Here is a 14,403-nt window from a genome sequence, read left to right as displayed (position 1 = left end):
CTCTCTCTCTCTCTCTCTGACCCATCCTACTCCTTACTGGTGACTTGCCATGACTCGCCTGAGGAAAAGTTGCTCAATGTTAATGTTTGACAAGTAGGAAGAAGGGCCTTGGCTGCCATATCTCTCAGTCTTAAGCAATACGACCATACTCTCTCAGTTCTCATTCTATTTAAGAGTTCTTTGGCTGCTGTGAGAAGAAGAGGAATTACACATTCAAGTCTGAGGGATAGAGTAGCTTTCTACGAAACCATGGGTAAGTCAGTGTTGTCACATATTCTTACAGGCTGATCGACTTTCCTGATGTTTTCAGTTCTCGGTTATGTGTTTGCTGGGAGTTAGAAGGTTTAATGTTAGTTTTGCAACCACAAGGAGTAACCGCCAAGTGATGATAGTGTGGAGCGGCTTAGTATCTGCACAGAATGCAGTTGATTTTTGCAAATTATTTTAATATCAGTTGTATGTTTACCACTGCATAACTACTCACTTTGCGTACACCTCATGAATGCATTTGTGTTCGCTGAGGTTTAGGCAGCTTATTTTCTTAATTTATTCAAAGATTTTGCAAGTCTGATGAGGCTCTGGCAAACTTAATGTAACCTATTCTTAAATTGACCTTCCTGTAATGATGCTGGTTTCCTGTGTTCAATGAGAAAACAATGATTTGCATTTGTTAGACATGATTAAGCAGTGACTGTAGAAACTGTATCGTTTGCTCTCCATTGCTCAGAGGTCTCCCATAACACATACCACAGCGTCTGTTGAAACAAGCGTACATATCTTCAGGGCACGTTACTTGTGAGGCAGGTAAACCAGTGCTGTCGGTGCAAACAATCTAACTTTCTGCCCCATTTTCAAATGCGCTGCAGAGGTGCTGGTGCTGATGGACTTCGAGGGCACCATGGGAGATGAGATGACGGTGAGGACAGGGGATGTGGTTAAAAATGTCACCAAGGCCAGTGAGGAGGGATGGCTGGACGGGGAGCTGAGGGGCAAGAGAGGCATCTTCCCTGCCAACTTTGTCAAGGTCTGTTCTCATTATTGCACATCATTGTACTGCTTTGCATTTTGTGTTCAATTAATATGTGTGTGTGTGTGTGTTCATGTGTGTCCAAGCATGTTTAAAATGCTGTGTCTTGGTTTTCATTACAGCAAGTGCCAGTCTATTTGATAGGTGACAGCAAGAGGGAACCAAGAAGCTTAAGGAAAAGTAAGATGATTTCCTATCTCTTAAAATATTAGCAGCTATCCAGATATGGACCGAATAGTATTTGCAAATGACTGTCAATCAGAGGAAATCATATTAAATTGAATATTTTTCCTGTGAAAAAGTGGCAGATGTCTGGCACTGACCTATGAGAACAACCTCACCCATCTGACACATAAAAGGTATTTGCAAATACTATTCAGCCGAGGTCTGCAAATGTGTTTCCTTCAGTAATCTGTCAAATATGAACTTTATGTTCCAAAATACAGAAGTGTTTATAATTGCGGTCAAGTGTGATGCATACACTTTGTCAGCCAGACAGTGCAGCAAGCAATCACAGTCTTACTGTAAATATATGTTGACCACATCCTTGGCAAACCAAACTTAATTATAATGTATGAAAATGGAACCGATAAAAACAAACACAGTGCCTTTGAGGGATTAGATGTGCTAGAAACATGAAGGAGCTTCTAGAGCTTTGCAGTGTCAGCAGTATCCTGTTGAGACTTGCCTACTTCGCCCTCCATCCAGCTTCAACTCTCATTTCCCTATCCGCTAACAGCAGACTTCACATGTGACATCTGTCTTGTTTTGATGTGGCTGGTGATGCTTTGTCTCTTCAGCAAAGAGGATGAAGCAGGCGAGGAAGTGCGAGGTGGCGTATGCCTACAGCCCCATGAATGAAGACGAGCTGGAGCTGGTTGTCGGGGAGACTGTAGAGATCATCAGAGAGGTAGAGTCCGCTCTTAACGACGCTCTAACACCCAAGTTTCAAATCAGATAACCAAGCAGTCAGCCAGCTTGCTCTGCAAACAGGCTGTAGCCTAAATGGTTAGAACAGCAAGCTTGTGATTGGAGGGTTGCTGGTCTGAATCCCTGCTGGGAAAATCAGTGAGACATGACATTGAACATTGAACTACTGCCGGTGGTGGAAGAAGTATTCAGATCTTTGACTTAAGTAAAAGTAGAAATACCACAGTGTAAAAAATACTTTGTTACAAGTAAAAGTCCTGCATTCAAAATCTTACTTAAGTCAAAGTACAAAAGTATTAGCATCAAAATATATTTAAAGTAGCACAAGTAAAAGTAGTCATTGTGTAGAATGGCCCATTTCAGAATCATATATATCATGTTATTGGACTATATTGACGCATTAATGTGTTCATCACTTTAATGTTGCAGCTGGTAAAGGTGGAGCTAATTTTAATTACTTTATATACTGCTGGGTAGCTTAACCTATAAAAAATATATCATAATTTATTAGTTGATTTATAATTTGTATTAATAATCTAAATCTGCCAAATAAATGAAGTAGAGTAAAAAGAACTATAATTATCTCTGAAATGTAGTGAAGTAGAAGTATAAAGTAACATGAAATGGAAATACAAGTACAAGTACCTCTAAATTGTACAGTACTTGAGTAAAGGCACCTAGTTACATTCCACCACTGACTACTGCTGAGTTGCCCATGAGCAAGGCCGGACTAAAACTCCGGCCAGGCCAGTCGCTGAAGTAGAAGAAGTCCCAACTATTATAGACATATGTAACTGAATGAGTGTGAAGCAGGGCGTCGCTGAAAACTAGTGCTCAGCTGGGTAAATAAAGACATTTTTTTTTCATATTGTATTCATTATTTGTGTGGGTATTATTTCCCTCTATTTTTGGCAACCAGGCTTACAAAGCGTGTTCCTCAGACACATTCCAGCTTCTCTGTAACACATGTGAACTGATCTGACTTGTTCTGAGAGTTTCTCTGACTGTGCCAAGTAAGAGGAAGAACTTAAATTATACACTGGATGTTGATGTTTCATGTTTTAGCAGTGTCTTAGCACTACTTTGCAACGTTGCTGCACAGGTCTTTAATGAATGGGGAAATATAAGTCGCTGCACTTACATGTTAATTCTCTTGCACCCTTTTGTTTTCATCTTACATACTTTGTTGCTCTCTAAATTCCCATGTAATAGATTGAGGATGGATGGTGGATGGGGATGAAAGGCAGCAAAGTGGGAGCATTTCCATCAAATTTTGTCAAAGAAATCTTTGTCAAAGGTGGGTAAATCCAAACAATCAGATAAACTTACTGTTCTTTATTCTTTCTACATACTGTAGAATCTAAACTAATGTTGTTAAAATGGAGCTGAACTGATTAACTAACGTTAATCTTTTACAGATGCCAAGCTCAATGAGGGCAAGGCAAGACCCAAACTCACAGATGCAGTTTTCAGTCAGGAGGTAAGCAAATTTGCTGAGAAATAATTCTCCCCTGAACACATATGGATTCTCTTCCTTTGATTGAATATATTTTGTTTTCGTCCAGATAAAGCAACCTCAAAGAACAAGTGTGAGGAACAAAGCAAGAAATGGTAAGTTCACAGGCTTCCTCTTTAATCAGTCAAGTCACCATACTAAGACATCCTTGTACTAATTGAGAAACCTTTGTTTGTTTAGAAATACAATTAAATCCTTTGCAAAATCATGAACTCAACGCTAAGGCGCAACATGGATTCTATTTTCGAACCGTGTTTGAAAAGCAATTAGACCAGTTTACACCCGGACACATCACCGGCATGTGATTAGTGGGTAATTCCTGCACTTTAATCTAGAAGTGGGTGGGGTCGCACAAAAATACTCACAGTGACTTGGCTTGACGTCATACTTTACATCAGAGTGGAATATCTTCCAGGGGCCAAAGGTTCACGACTTAATCTCCAGTTGTAATCACAACCTCTTTCCGATAATGCTTTGAGTCAGTGCTGTGAATTCCTCCCGCAGCAAGGTTGCATGCAGGTCTGATGATGTTAGTCATGACATTGTTGTAGAAACCTCATATTCCTGTCACACATTTACTTTCAGGTTGTGTAATGAATGACAGAATACTACGTTACTAACTATGTTTCTTTCATGTCTCCTCAGTGACAGAGTGTTGCCAAGTCATGTTTGACTATAAGGCCCAAACAGAGGATGAGTTGGAGCTGAAGAAAGGAGACATTGTTATAATACTCAGCAAGGTTTGATCACATTGTCTTATTTTTATTTTCTAGCATGTTTCCTAGGTGCATTCTCATGGTGTCATGCTTTTGAAACGCTAAAGTATCTCATCTTCAGCTTTATCCTCAAACAAACCCCAGGGTATAATTTATTTTCTTTCAAAGTAGCAAAGTAGTTGCAGGTGTATAATAAAATGCATTGTTCAGCCAGCCAAACCAGTTGTATAAGTTTGTGAGTAATTCCGGGAAAATATGTGTCTCTGTCTACAAGATGACGCAGCAAGTAAATGTGGCACTTGTCCAAATCATATGGTATCAGTGGAAAACAAAGATTTCTGAGACAGCTTTGATGACAAACTGATAAGAACCACTGTGACCACTGGCGGCCATGTTTTGCTTGACCCTTTGGTAACTTCTTATACAGCAATTTCACGTCCCTGTGGACAGTGCGGCCTTTGAGGTTGTAATTTGACTGTTTTAATCTCCTTCTGAAGGAAACAGAAGATGACGGCTGGTGGGAGGGAGAGCTGAACGGACGCCGTGGTTTCTTCCCTGACAACTTTGTCATGGTGATACCACCGATGGACAGTCTGCAAGTGAGTGGACCTGAGGCACGTTCTCAACAATATCCTCACTGTATCTCTGTACTGGAACTTCCCCATATTGCTTTGGGGTTTAGACATTGCATTGAGCCGCCATGAAACCATGGACACGTTACAGAGTAATTGATACTGGCTATACTTTTTTTTTTCTTCTAAAATGGTTCAAAATGCAAAGCTCCTTTATCTGTAGCTGGCTGACATTTAACTTTCCTGTATTCTTTGGCAAGTGTTTTGTTGCGACACAAGTCTTCTGTGTTATTGCTTCTATAATGGGCAGTGACTCAGGGTTGTCTTCAACATCCTCTGTTTTGGAGTTACTCACTGAAAATTCCCTTAGTGGAAAGAGTGTGTAGAATAGAGATGTCTTTGAGGCACAAGGGAGACGTACTTGCCAACTTATTGAGTTTGCCATTTCTCCTCCTCTAGTCTGGGACCACAAGCCAACTGCCTGCACGCAAAGGCAGTGAGAGACGCTCAGGTAAGAGAACAGTATCTACCGCTTTGATCAGATACATCAGTACAACAGGATCTGTAACAGGAATGGGTTTGATATTACAGTGAGTAGCTTCATGTTTTAGAGGTTCTGACTAAGGACTTCTAGCTGCAGTTGTGTTTGTTTAGTCTGGCAGTGTGTTGACAGTTTGGACTGTGATGAACTGTTGTTTTAGCAGATGGAGAAATTGGCACCATCATCGTTTGGTTGGGTTCCTTTCAGCAAAATGGTTTCCTGATAAATGCCAATATTTCACAACCATGTGCTGCTGAAGCCCTTCAAGCCCTTTTAGTACAGTTCTACATATAAATTCACTGTATTGGGAAATGATAATTATATATATATGGCACAGAACAATCTGGAAATTAAATTTTACAAGGACATTGATTAGAAAATGACATCAATGCTTCATTACTGATTTTGCTCAAAACGATTGGATTTGCACAGCCTGTCTATTCATGACTAAAACCGCAATGTTGTTTTTTTTATCAAACCAAATCTTGGATATTATTGTGCTGCATTGCAAATGGGTTGGGGTTCAAAGTGAGCTGTTAGTCTGTGTCTGTATGTCTCCACATGAGCCGTGGCCTCAGGGTGAAACTAAATGTCTTAAATTTAATTTACATTACTTTATGGCATTTAGCCCACACACTTATACATAGCAACTTACAGTGAGTGAAACAGTAAATAAACTTAAATGATTAGGTTCCAAGTTGAAAATGTTTATAAATTCCTTGTTATAGTACATTCACTGAGTGTATCAGGAAATGACCCCTCCCACTCACACACAGACGCACACACACACACACACACACACACACACACACACACACACACACACACGCACACAAACAAAAGTGCTACATTTGCCCTTATGGATTATTTATGATTGTTGCATTTGCACTGTGTTGATTTTTGAAGTTGAAGCTATACATTGAGTATTTTGTGGCCTGTGTTTCAAGAATTCCCCCTTTGCCATTTGATGACTTGTTAAGGTACAAAGATGGAATCAAAAGAGTGAATGCATATTAAGAACATTTAACTAAAACAAGAGGATGTAGAAATCCAATCTTTAGTCGGTCAGACCCACAGAGCAGGATGTGGCTTACAGTCAAGCTTCATCTGAGGAGCCCCATATGCTGTCTCAGGCTTTTTTTCTACCATTTGCAAGTTTAGCAAATTTTTTTAAACTTCTTTTGGGTTTTCTTTGCACACTGTTAAAACGTGCTTTTCAGCTATTCATCTGACCTAAGGGAATCTCAGCGCGGTCTCACATCTCATGTTCCCACGCCATTACTCTCATTACAGCACTTTTACGCACAGTATCACTCGCAAGAATGTCACAGGAAGTCTCAGGCTATGGTGAGATGGGGGGATGGTCGGGGCGGTCATGTGACCTGGTTCAGGAGTCTTGGAGGAAGTCAGGGGATGGGGGGACTGAGGAGAGCTCTGTCACAGAGATTTTCACAGCCAGCCCAAGAAGCAGCACTGTAGCTACTACTACTGTGGATGGTTTTGCTTGAGAGGGAATGTTGCATAATGCTCTGAACACACAAGGTAGGCTGCCTCTACTCTCATTTGGTCTGTTTTTCAGCTCCAAGTCTGAGTTCATTGTTTTAGTGTCATGCAAGGTCCGGCTCTTTATCTTAAGGACTATGCATTAGAGTGGTTCTACTCCTTAGATCTGTGTTTGTATTGATTTAGTAGGATTGTTGGCAGGTTCCTCAACCTCACCCATTTGAAATAAGCACTTGTTTTGCATGGCAAGTAGGGAGCAAGGTAGGGCATCTCTCACACTGTTCCTCCCGTTCACTGAAGCTTCATAATTTAAGCATCTATTCTCTCGGTCTCCAAGGCCAGGCCCGCTCAGAGGCAGTCACTTTCAATGTATATCCTATAAGCTGAGCCAGAGCGACTGTGCCTGGAGAACTTGTTGAGACCCTTGGGAACGATAGCTGCAGTCCTATTGGATACAGCTGTGACCTGGTCTGCTCTACTGATGTGCAGATCCTCGCCTTCCCATGCTACTGCTGTTAAACTGGAATTCAGTTTGATTAAGGACCATTAGCGTTTTCACTCAACCACAGTAAACCATAAAGCTTGCAGTTTTAAATTCCTCTCTGAGTAGTAAAATAGGACATTTGTGCTTGTGGCTTTTAGGAGCAGGATTGTTTTGTTCTCCCAAGTTACTTCATTGAAAACAATATGAGACTAACATGAGTGGCACTATCAACATTAGCAAATTCTTAGTAAGACATCAGTTTGGAATGGTATCATCTTAGAAAATGGATACAGTGTATCAATATTTTATTAATCACAATTGAAGTGTTATCTATGCAAACTGTGCAAACTAACTTTGATTTAGCCAGGGAAGGTTTGCTGAGCGTGCATGCTCTGTGACAGCAACACCTTGCTCACATTCACATTGTGCAACAACATTCACATGTTGTTGCACACGTTCACACCTGGGACAACCACAGTTTCTACAGTTGGCAGCGTCACTGGAGCATTTCGGGGTTCAGTGCCTTGCTCTAGGGAACCTTCACTCATTCACTTTCACGCATACATTTCCCAGCTGGCCCAGGAACTCAAACCGACAACCTTCCTGTCATGAACCCACTTTGTTTAAACTTTAGGGTATCACTGCCTCACTGTGTGTCCAACAGTTCTACAATACGACCACAAACAGATAGAATATTGTTACTTTATTACCTAAAGTGCAGCCCTGTTATTTATGTCCAAAAAGCAAAAAAAAAAAAGCATTGTGATAATTTTGCATGCATTATTCTTTTTCAGTGAAGACAGAGGCCTCAGCAATGGAGAGGGGTGGTCCAGTAAAGACAAAAGGTATAAATAGTACTAGCTTTCATTCTATTTATAACACGATTGGATTATATTCCTCTCAAAGATAAATGATGCTCTAGAATAATGCAATATGTTTGCTTTACAGATGAAAAAACAGAGGGTAAGGACCTGAGAAGCAATCCTCCAACCAAAGTCAAGCTGCCGTCTATCAACAAGCCCAGTCCACCACCAGTGAAGGACAAACCAAACAAGATTTTGCCCAAGTAAGTGACGCCAAAACATTCTCTTTCTCATTACTAATCCCCATGCATAACCCAGATTTGTACATTGTTGACTTACTGGAGAATACGTCAGAATCAAAAGGGACAACTAGGGCACTCATAGTGAAACTTATTCAATTGCAAACGTTCTAATGAGAAAAGCAAAGGGTCCTTAGAAAATGTCAGGAACACTTTCTCCTCTTTCGTCTGGCTCTGGCAGCAGGGCCTTTAGATGTTCATAGTTTTGGTTGGTGCCGCTGGTTGCCATGGCGTCCTTAAAGAAGAATGCCAGGATGCCCGACCTTTAGTGGCGCAGTGGAAACTCTGGGATGAGTCAGATCAGGCCTAAACAGACGAGAGCAGCCCATTTCCTGTTTCCTGAGCAAACACACACACACACACACACACACACACACGCACACACACACACACACACACACACACACAAGACTGAGAAAACAAAAAAGGCCCTGTCTTGAAGGGACTACTAATGGAGAAAAAGCCACTCTGACAATTGTTTCCAAGCCAACATGTTTGGAAGGGACAACTTTCCAACTTCTTACAGAATCATTCGTAATGTTTACAAAAGCTTAATCTCCTATGCCTTTACCTCCAGGGTGATTATTTGTAAACGTCACATTGGATCAAGTGACTGTATTGAGGTTATTGGAGTTGAGATGTTCTTCCTGGCATAATTTCTTACATGTGCGGTAAGAGGGAAACATATGCCAGGCCAAAATAAGACACACACAGAGGTTTCAAGCTGCAGCGCTCTGCACCTGCCCGCATCACCAAGAGTTACAAAACTGTAAACCACATTCAAAGTGTGCAGATGACCACACTGTGAACTACAAACTGTGCTCAACAGTTTGCATGAGCTGAAGATGTTAGGGTAGAGATTTAAAGACATTATGATTCTCAGTTTTTTTTTCTTTTGTCTCTCACTGTTGTACATGCACTTTTTGTTTGCTTGAAGTCTGACAAATTGAACAATTTTTTGGGGAAAAAGGACAAATGTTTGCATATGATGAAATTTTACTGTATTCTTTTCCCTAGAGCCAATGGTGATTTGGTTCCTGTCTCACCAAAGCATGCAGAGGAGAAAGACTCTGACCAGTTTGATGGAGTGGACGTGTCTACGGATAAGCTGAGCCATCCCACAGCGAACAGAGCCAAACCCCCACAGAGGAGACCGCCGTCTGCCCAGGTCACAACAGCAGTATGTTCGCTATAGTGACAAATAATATTGACTTTTATATGACTTTGGTGTATGACTTTTCTGTGTAAGTTACCAACAATAGAGATCAATTTTATTGCCATGTAATCCCAGCCAGGTTTGGACCCAAAACTGTGGTATTTGAAGAGCCATTGATAACCTGCTAAACCACACAGGTTCTGGTAACCAGTGTTCCTGCAGATAACCAAACTGAGATTATCACAAGATTAACAAGACAACGCCTTTGTTTATCTTGTGCAGTCCTGTCAGTCAACAGTGCTCACATTTTTTAAAAAGGCCTCCTTAGAAAACATTCAGGTCAGTCGGAGTGATGAGACTTTTAAAGGGAAAATCCAACCTAAAACACGTTAATACTGTTAAAAAGCTATTGGTGATGTACCTTGCATTTCTAGGCCCAGTTTGTTGTAACTGGCCAAACGTAGACGATGTATCGTCACACCAAGATATTTCCAGCGCAGCTAGAAGTTTGATAGCAAAACATTCCCCAGCTATCTAAAACATCAACGGTAAACAGGTTTTGGTGTCAGTCCCTTCGAATCAAAGAGCAAGCGCTTCTTGCTAGACTCACCATTTTGCACCAACAATCATACAGGGAGAAATCCATTATATAAGAGGCAGAGATATTAATTTCTCCACCAACATTAGCCACAATAGACCAGAATTCAATGCAGCCACAGGATGTGTTTGAATAAGGGGCGCAGCTGCGATCATAGACACACCCCAGTGTTCACAAACTGTTTGGCTAGCTAGTTATATTTATATGTCCATACTCCCACCTTTGATTGAAAGCAACAAGTTCACGCCCCTTCTCTGGGGGTTGTCGAAAGGCATTCTGGGAAAAGTAGGAAATCACTTACTGAAGTAGTATTAGACGAAGCAGATTGAGGGAAAGTGGGTACACCAAAAAAAGTAAATCACAACACTTCATCTCAAAATAACTCCTAGAATGCACCATGTATCTGAGGGTGGATTTTTCCTTAAAGTTTTTTCTTGTTTCTCCCTGACTGCCCCAAAGACAGGCCTGGTTGATAAGTTGGCCTGGTTGACACAGAGAGTAGTGAAGGAATGTTTTGAGGGATGAGTCTTAACAGGGATCATCGTTAAGGTCATGGTTGATGCTCATCCACAGGCTCAGACTGGCACCGACCAGACGGAACCAGAATTATTGCCAAAAAAGCCCCAGATAGAGAAACCACCTGGCTTGCAAAAGGTTTGTTAAAAATATCACTGGATATGAAATGCATCACATTTGCTAAATTTAGAATGAAAACATGATGCCCACGCAAATGTTACATACAGTAACGAGGGCTTATTAAGGGATTATTGCTATTTTAAAATCATGAAAGAAAATAACATAATATATTTTCTATATTCCTAAGGTATAAGCATCATAGTTCCAAGGTCTGTACAATACCTTATAATTCCAATGTCCCCTAAATCATTGTAGGGTGCAGAACATATCACTCCATCTCCTTCCAAGCCTGATCATCTGCCCAAGACCCCTCCTCCCTCTCGACCAGCACCGCCCAAAGTAGTGGTGGATAGCAGAGCTGTGACCCATAAACAAGAGCCGTCTCTGGACAGTCTGCAGGCTGAGATCAAGGAGATGAGGATGGCTCTGGAGCTGCTGCAGGCACAACATGAGTGAGTAAACCTCATTCGGTTTATCTGACAGTTGTTTATCTGAAAATTCAAACTTCACTATTTTCAGGTAAAAACACACCTGTCTTATCAGCCTAAATCACAAAGTGGGGCTGCAAAAGAGAACAGTGTCCTATCACTCCAATTGAGATACTATACATTTGCCCAAATTTGCCCAAATTAAATTCTGGTGTTGGGTGACAAATCAAAGCTTAAGAGTGAAATATCAACTGTCTCCTAAATAGCAGCGAGCGCTCCATCTAGAGAGACTGGTCTCACCAACATTAGTTACAGTATTTAGCCTCTCTCATTCCTTTTGTATCCTTTGGTATGAAGTAATTACAGACTGGCCAGGTTGGTAAACATGATTGTACTGTATGCAGTTTACTGACATCTTAGTCACATGGTTTCTGGGTAATTAAAGTTGTAGTCACCAACATGCAAAGTTGCTTATAGTGCAGCTTTAAGGGTGTATATAAGCATATGTCCATTTATGCTTCATGAAAATTATTTAAAAAATATACATCCGCTACAATTAAGTGAAAAATATCTAATTTTGGGATGAAAATTCAAATAGGTTGCAATGAGATTGTAATGAATGAAAAAAAAACTGTCATACATGTTGACCTACTTAGACGTGTCTTTGTCCTTAATTAACCTCTTGTGTTTGTTTCTGTCCCTTCTGATCAGGCGAGACATGCAGGAAATGAAAGAAGAACTGAGAGAAGAGAGAAATAAACGAATGCTGCTGCAGGTCAGTCAAATGTGTTTTGCATGCATTCATGCTCACTGCTCACCTTGCCACAACAAAGCATACAGAAGTTATGGTTCCCATGCTGAATGTGAATGCTGAATGTGGTGTAACTGATTATCAACAAACATCCTCCCCATACAGGAGGAGGTACATAGTTTGAGGATGAAACATTAATGCCAGCTGACACTGTGACTGGCTGGTTGTCTGAGACGATGCCAGGCCCTTGAACTGCAAATTTACACGAGAAGAACATTTTCCTGACATGGAGTGCAAGATGGGAGGAAAACAGACGAGCAACTTCTCCCTCCGCAGACACACAAGCGAGGGCTACATTAGAAAGTACAGCTAATCCTCCACCGGATTGGATGAACTGGATCCTCTGAAAAGACTTTAAAAAAAACCAATGTACTGTTTTGTACATATTTTAATGCTGGAACAATATTGGGGCTAAGCGGGTTGTATTTTGTAACAATTAATGTCTTGCATTACTTTGTTTCATGCAATTGTCTAGTTTCCCTTTTCTATTACTTTTGTCATAGGTATGTTTTATGTTTATTTACAGAACCAAGGCCTCAGCAGAATATGTAATAATATATACAGTTGTACATAGGAGGAAATATTTTTGATGTGTCTTTTTAAAAGCACTAAAATATAATTTTGAGACATCAAAGGGGGCGCTGTTACCATATTAATTGAAATAGTGTTCATAACTGCAGGTACATTTTTAGAGAATAGGCTGCAATAGCGCATAAATCCATTGGGGGGCACTGTATGTCTACTTTTGTACATGAAAAGAAACCCTATATGCTCCTCAGTGGGTGCTGGTTTAATGGAGCTGATCTGTAGTTATCTCGCATTAGAAAAAGTGAACAAAAAAGCATGAAATTTCACCCAGAAGAGTAAATGCGTTAAGATGTAATATTTGAACAGTCGACTTAAGTAAGACAGGTGAAAGTTGTGTTTCTGCCTTTTATGAACTAAAAAGAAAAAAGCTTGAAAATGCTGTTAAAGAATGCCTCAGAAGTTATAACGACCAAAGTTTGTGCTTGACTCTGTTTTCTGCAGTTGGGTGAAAAAAGGTTTCTTGTGTTACTCTGAGAAAAACTGACTCACTCCGAAACTCAAACACAGTGACTCATCGAGATGGATATAGAGAACGTGGGAAGAGAAATAATGAGAAATTATTTGCACCCTTCGTACTTGTGACCATATTTGGACCATACCATGTTCTGAGTGAGGCGTATAGATCTGGTTCCTGGTCCAAGTGGTGGTGGTACGCTCCTGTCTCGGCCTGCCAGCGCTGCCCCACTGCACAGCAACATCTGGATGACATCTGGAGCTCATCAGAGACAGGGGGGCTTCTGAAACTGCCATGGGAACGTACTATTTTTAAAAAAACTGTGTTCAATATCGGACAAGGGTAAGGTGAAATAAACAAAAGTAAATAAATGGTCAGTTGATGTTGCAGCATTTTTAGCACTTTTTGAAAGATGCATAAAAAGTACTACTTCATCTTGAAGGCCTTGCAAAGACAAGTGAGCATTTTACTTCTTTCCACTAGGGGACCTGTAAGCAGATCATTAATCACGTTGATGGTGGCTGTTGCTTTCACTACAGCCCTCCTATAAATTATAATATTGTATAACTTGTTACAGCTTTCATATTTGACTCATTTGGAAGTAATGGACCCCCCTTTATAAGTCTCACACAAGCTGCTTTTTTGGGAGGACAACATGCCACTGTGCACTGTAACTGAGGAGGAAGTTATAAGAGAAGTGAGATGGAAATGCTGGGAGTGCAGAGTGATAAAACTGAAGGATGTTGGAGATCAGAGGTCAGATCGCTGTACAAAAAACAGATGAGTTAAAATTAGAAATGACGAAAGAGGAGCTGAGCTGAAAAAGAACAGTTTGCCTCTGTCAAAGGAAAGGGTTGGACGGATGCAGAGTTAGATCAGATGCTTGACCTCCGATAAACGACGACAAAGCTCCAATATGTTGCCTCTTTAATATGGAGCCTTTCACTGGTGGGATTATAATCACATGGGAATTACTCAAAGGATTGTTTTCTATCCTCAGATTAATTTCAGTTGTGACATTTTAGAAAAAGGTTCAGTTGCGAATTGGGCCATTATGCTTGTTTTTGGAGCCTGGTGTGGTTCATTTAACATTTTAAAGCGGGACCTTGTGCAATGCTTCAATAGCGCGAATGTAGCTGTAGATGTTATTATTTATGAAGGGGTGTTTTCTCGAATCATCCAGAGAACCACAAATTACAGTCTTACCCCATGTATGATGTTCCTCTTTGTGGAGATGTTTCCCACGCTGCGCTGTGGCACTGAAGCCACGGCTTGCCCTAATTGGAGTTTCCTCATGTTGATGTTCTCTCGGTTTTATTGATGTATTATTTCATAACTGCA

At 40.7% G+C, this 14,403-nt stretch overlaps 1 protein-coding gene across 4 annotated transcripts; it reads left to right on the top strand.

Annotated features, from left to right (window-relative positions):
* The first annotated feature begins 62 nt into the window (after window positions 1–62).
* sh3d21 (SH3 domain containing 21) lies at window positions 63–13,540 on the top strand. 4 transcript variants are annotated; one of them, XM_071530793.1, is made up of 17 exons: window positions 64–253; window positions 867–1,024; window positions 1,150–1,207; window positions 1,828–1,937; window positions 3,170–3,254; window positions 3,376–3,437; window positions 3,523–3,568; window positions 4,119–4,213; window positions 4,687–4,803; window positions 5,221–5,272; window positions 8,084–8,134; window positions 8,238–8,355; window positions 9,409–9,559; window positions 10,719–10,799; window positions 11,037–11,233; window positions 11,921–11,984; window positions 12,126–13,540. In XM_071530793.1, the coding sequence occupies exons 1-17, from the start codon at window positions 250–252 to the stop codon at window positions 12,156–12,158; spliced, it is 1,482 nt and encodes a 493-aa protein (XP_071386894.1). In that variant the 5' UTR covers window positions 64–249; the 3' UTR covers window positions 12,159–13,540. The 4 variants fall into 4 exon arrangements, with proteins under 4 accessions (XP_071386896.1, XP_071386894.1, XP_071386893.1 ...); XM_071530792.1 differs by having other exon boundaries at window positions 65–253; window positions 9,409–9,571; window positions 12,126–13,539; XM_071530794.1 differs by having other exon boundaries at window positions 65–253; window positions 4,687–4,788; window positions 9,409–9,571; window positions 12,126–13,538.
* Window positions 13,541–14,403: the final 863 nt, after the last annotated feature.

This window comes from Centroberyx affinis, unplaced genomic scaffold (assembly GCF_046629955.1).
Source record: "Centroberyx affinis isolate AG114_WGS23_722 - 3 ecotype Tasmania unplaced genomic scaffold, CSIRO-AGI_Caff_v1 ptg001981l_1, whole genome shotgun sequence".
NCBI classification, from domain to species: Eukaryota; Metazoa; Chordata; class Actinopteri; order Beryciformes; family Berycidae; genus Centroberyx; species Centroberyx affinis.
Note: the sequence above shows the minus strand (reverse complement) of the source record. Positions and strands in the feature narration are given on the sequence as shown.

Bases quoted from the DNA above. Each gene is read 5' to 3' on its own strand.
- sh3d21 (XM_071530792.1), top strand. The intron at 3,255-3,375 runs GTGGGTAAATCC...AATCTTTTACAG, and splicing joins CAAAGAAATCTTTGTCAAAG to ATGCCAAGCTCAATGAGGGC. The intron at 5,273-8,083 runs GTAAGAGAACAG...ATTCTTTTTCAG, and splicing joins AGGCAGTGAGAGACGCTCAG to TGAAGACAGAGGCCTCAGCA.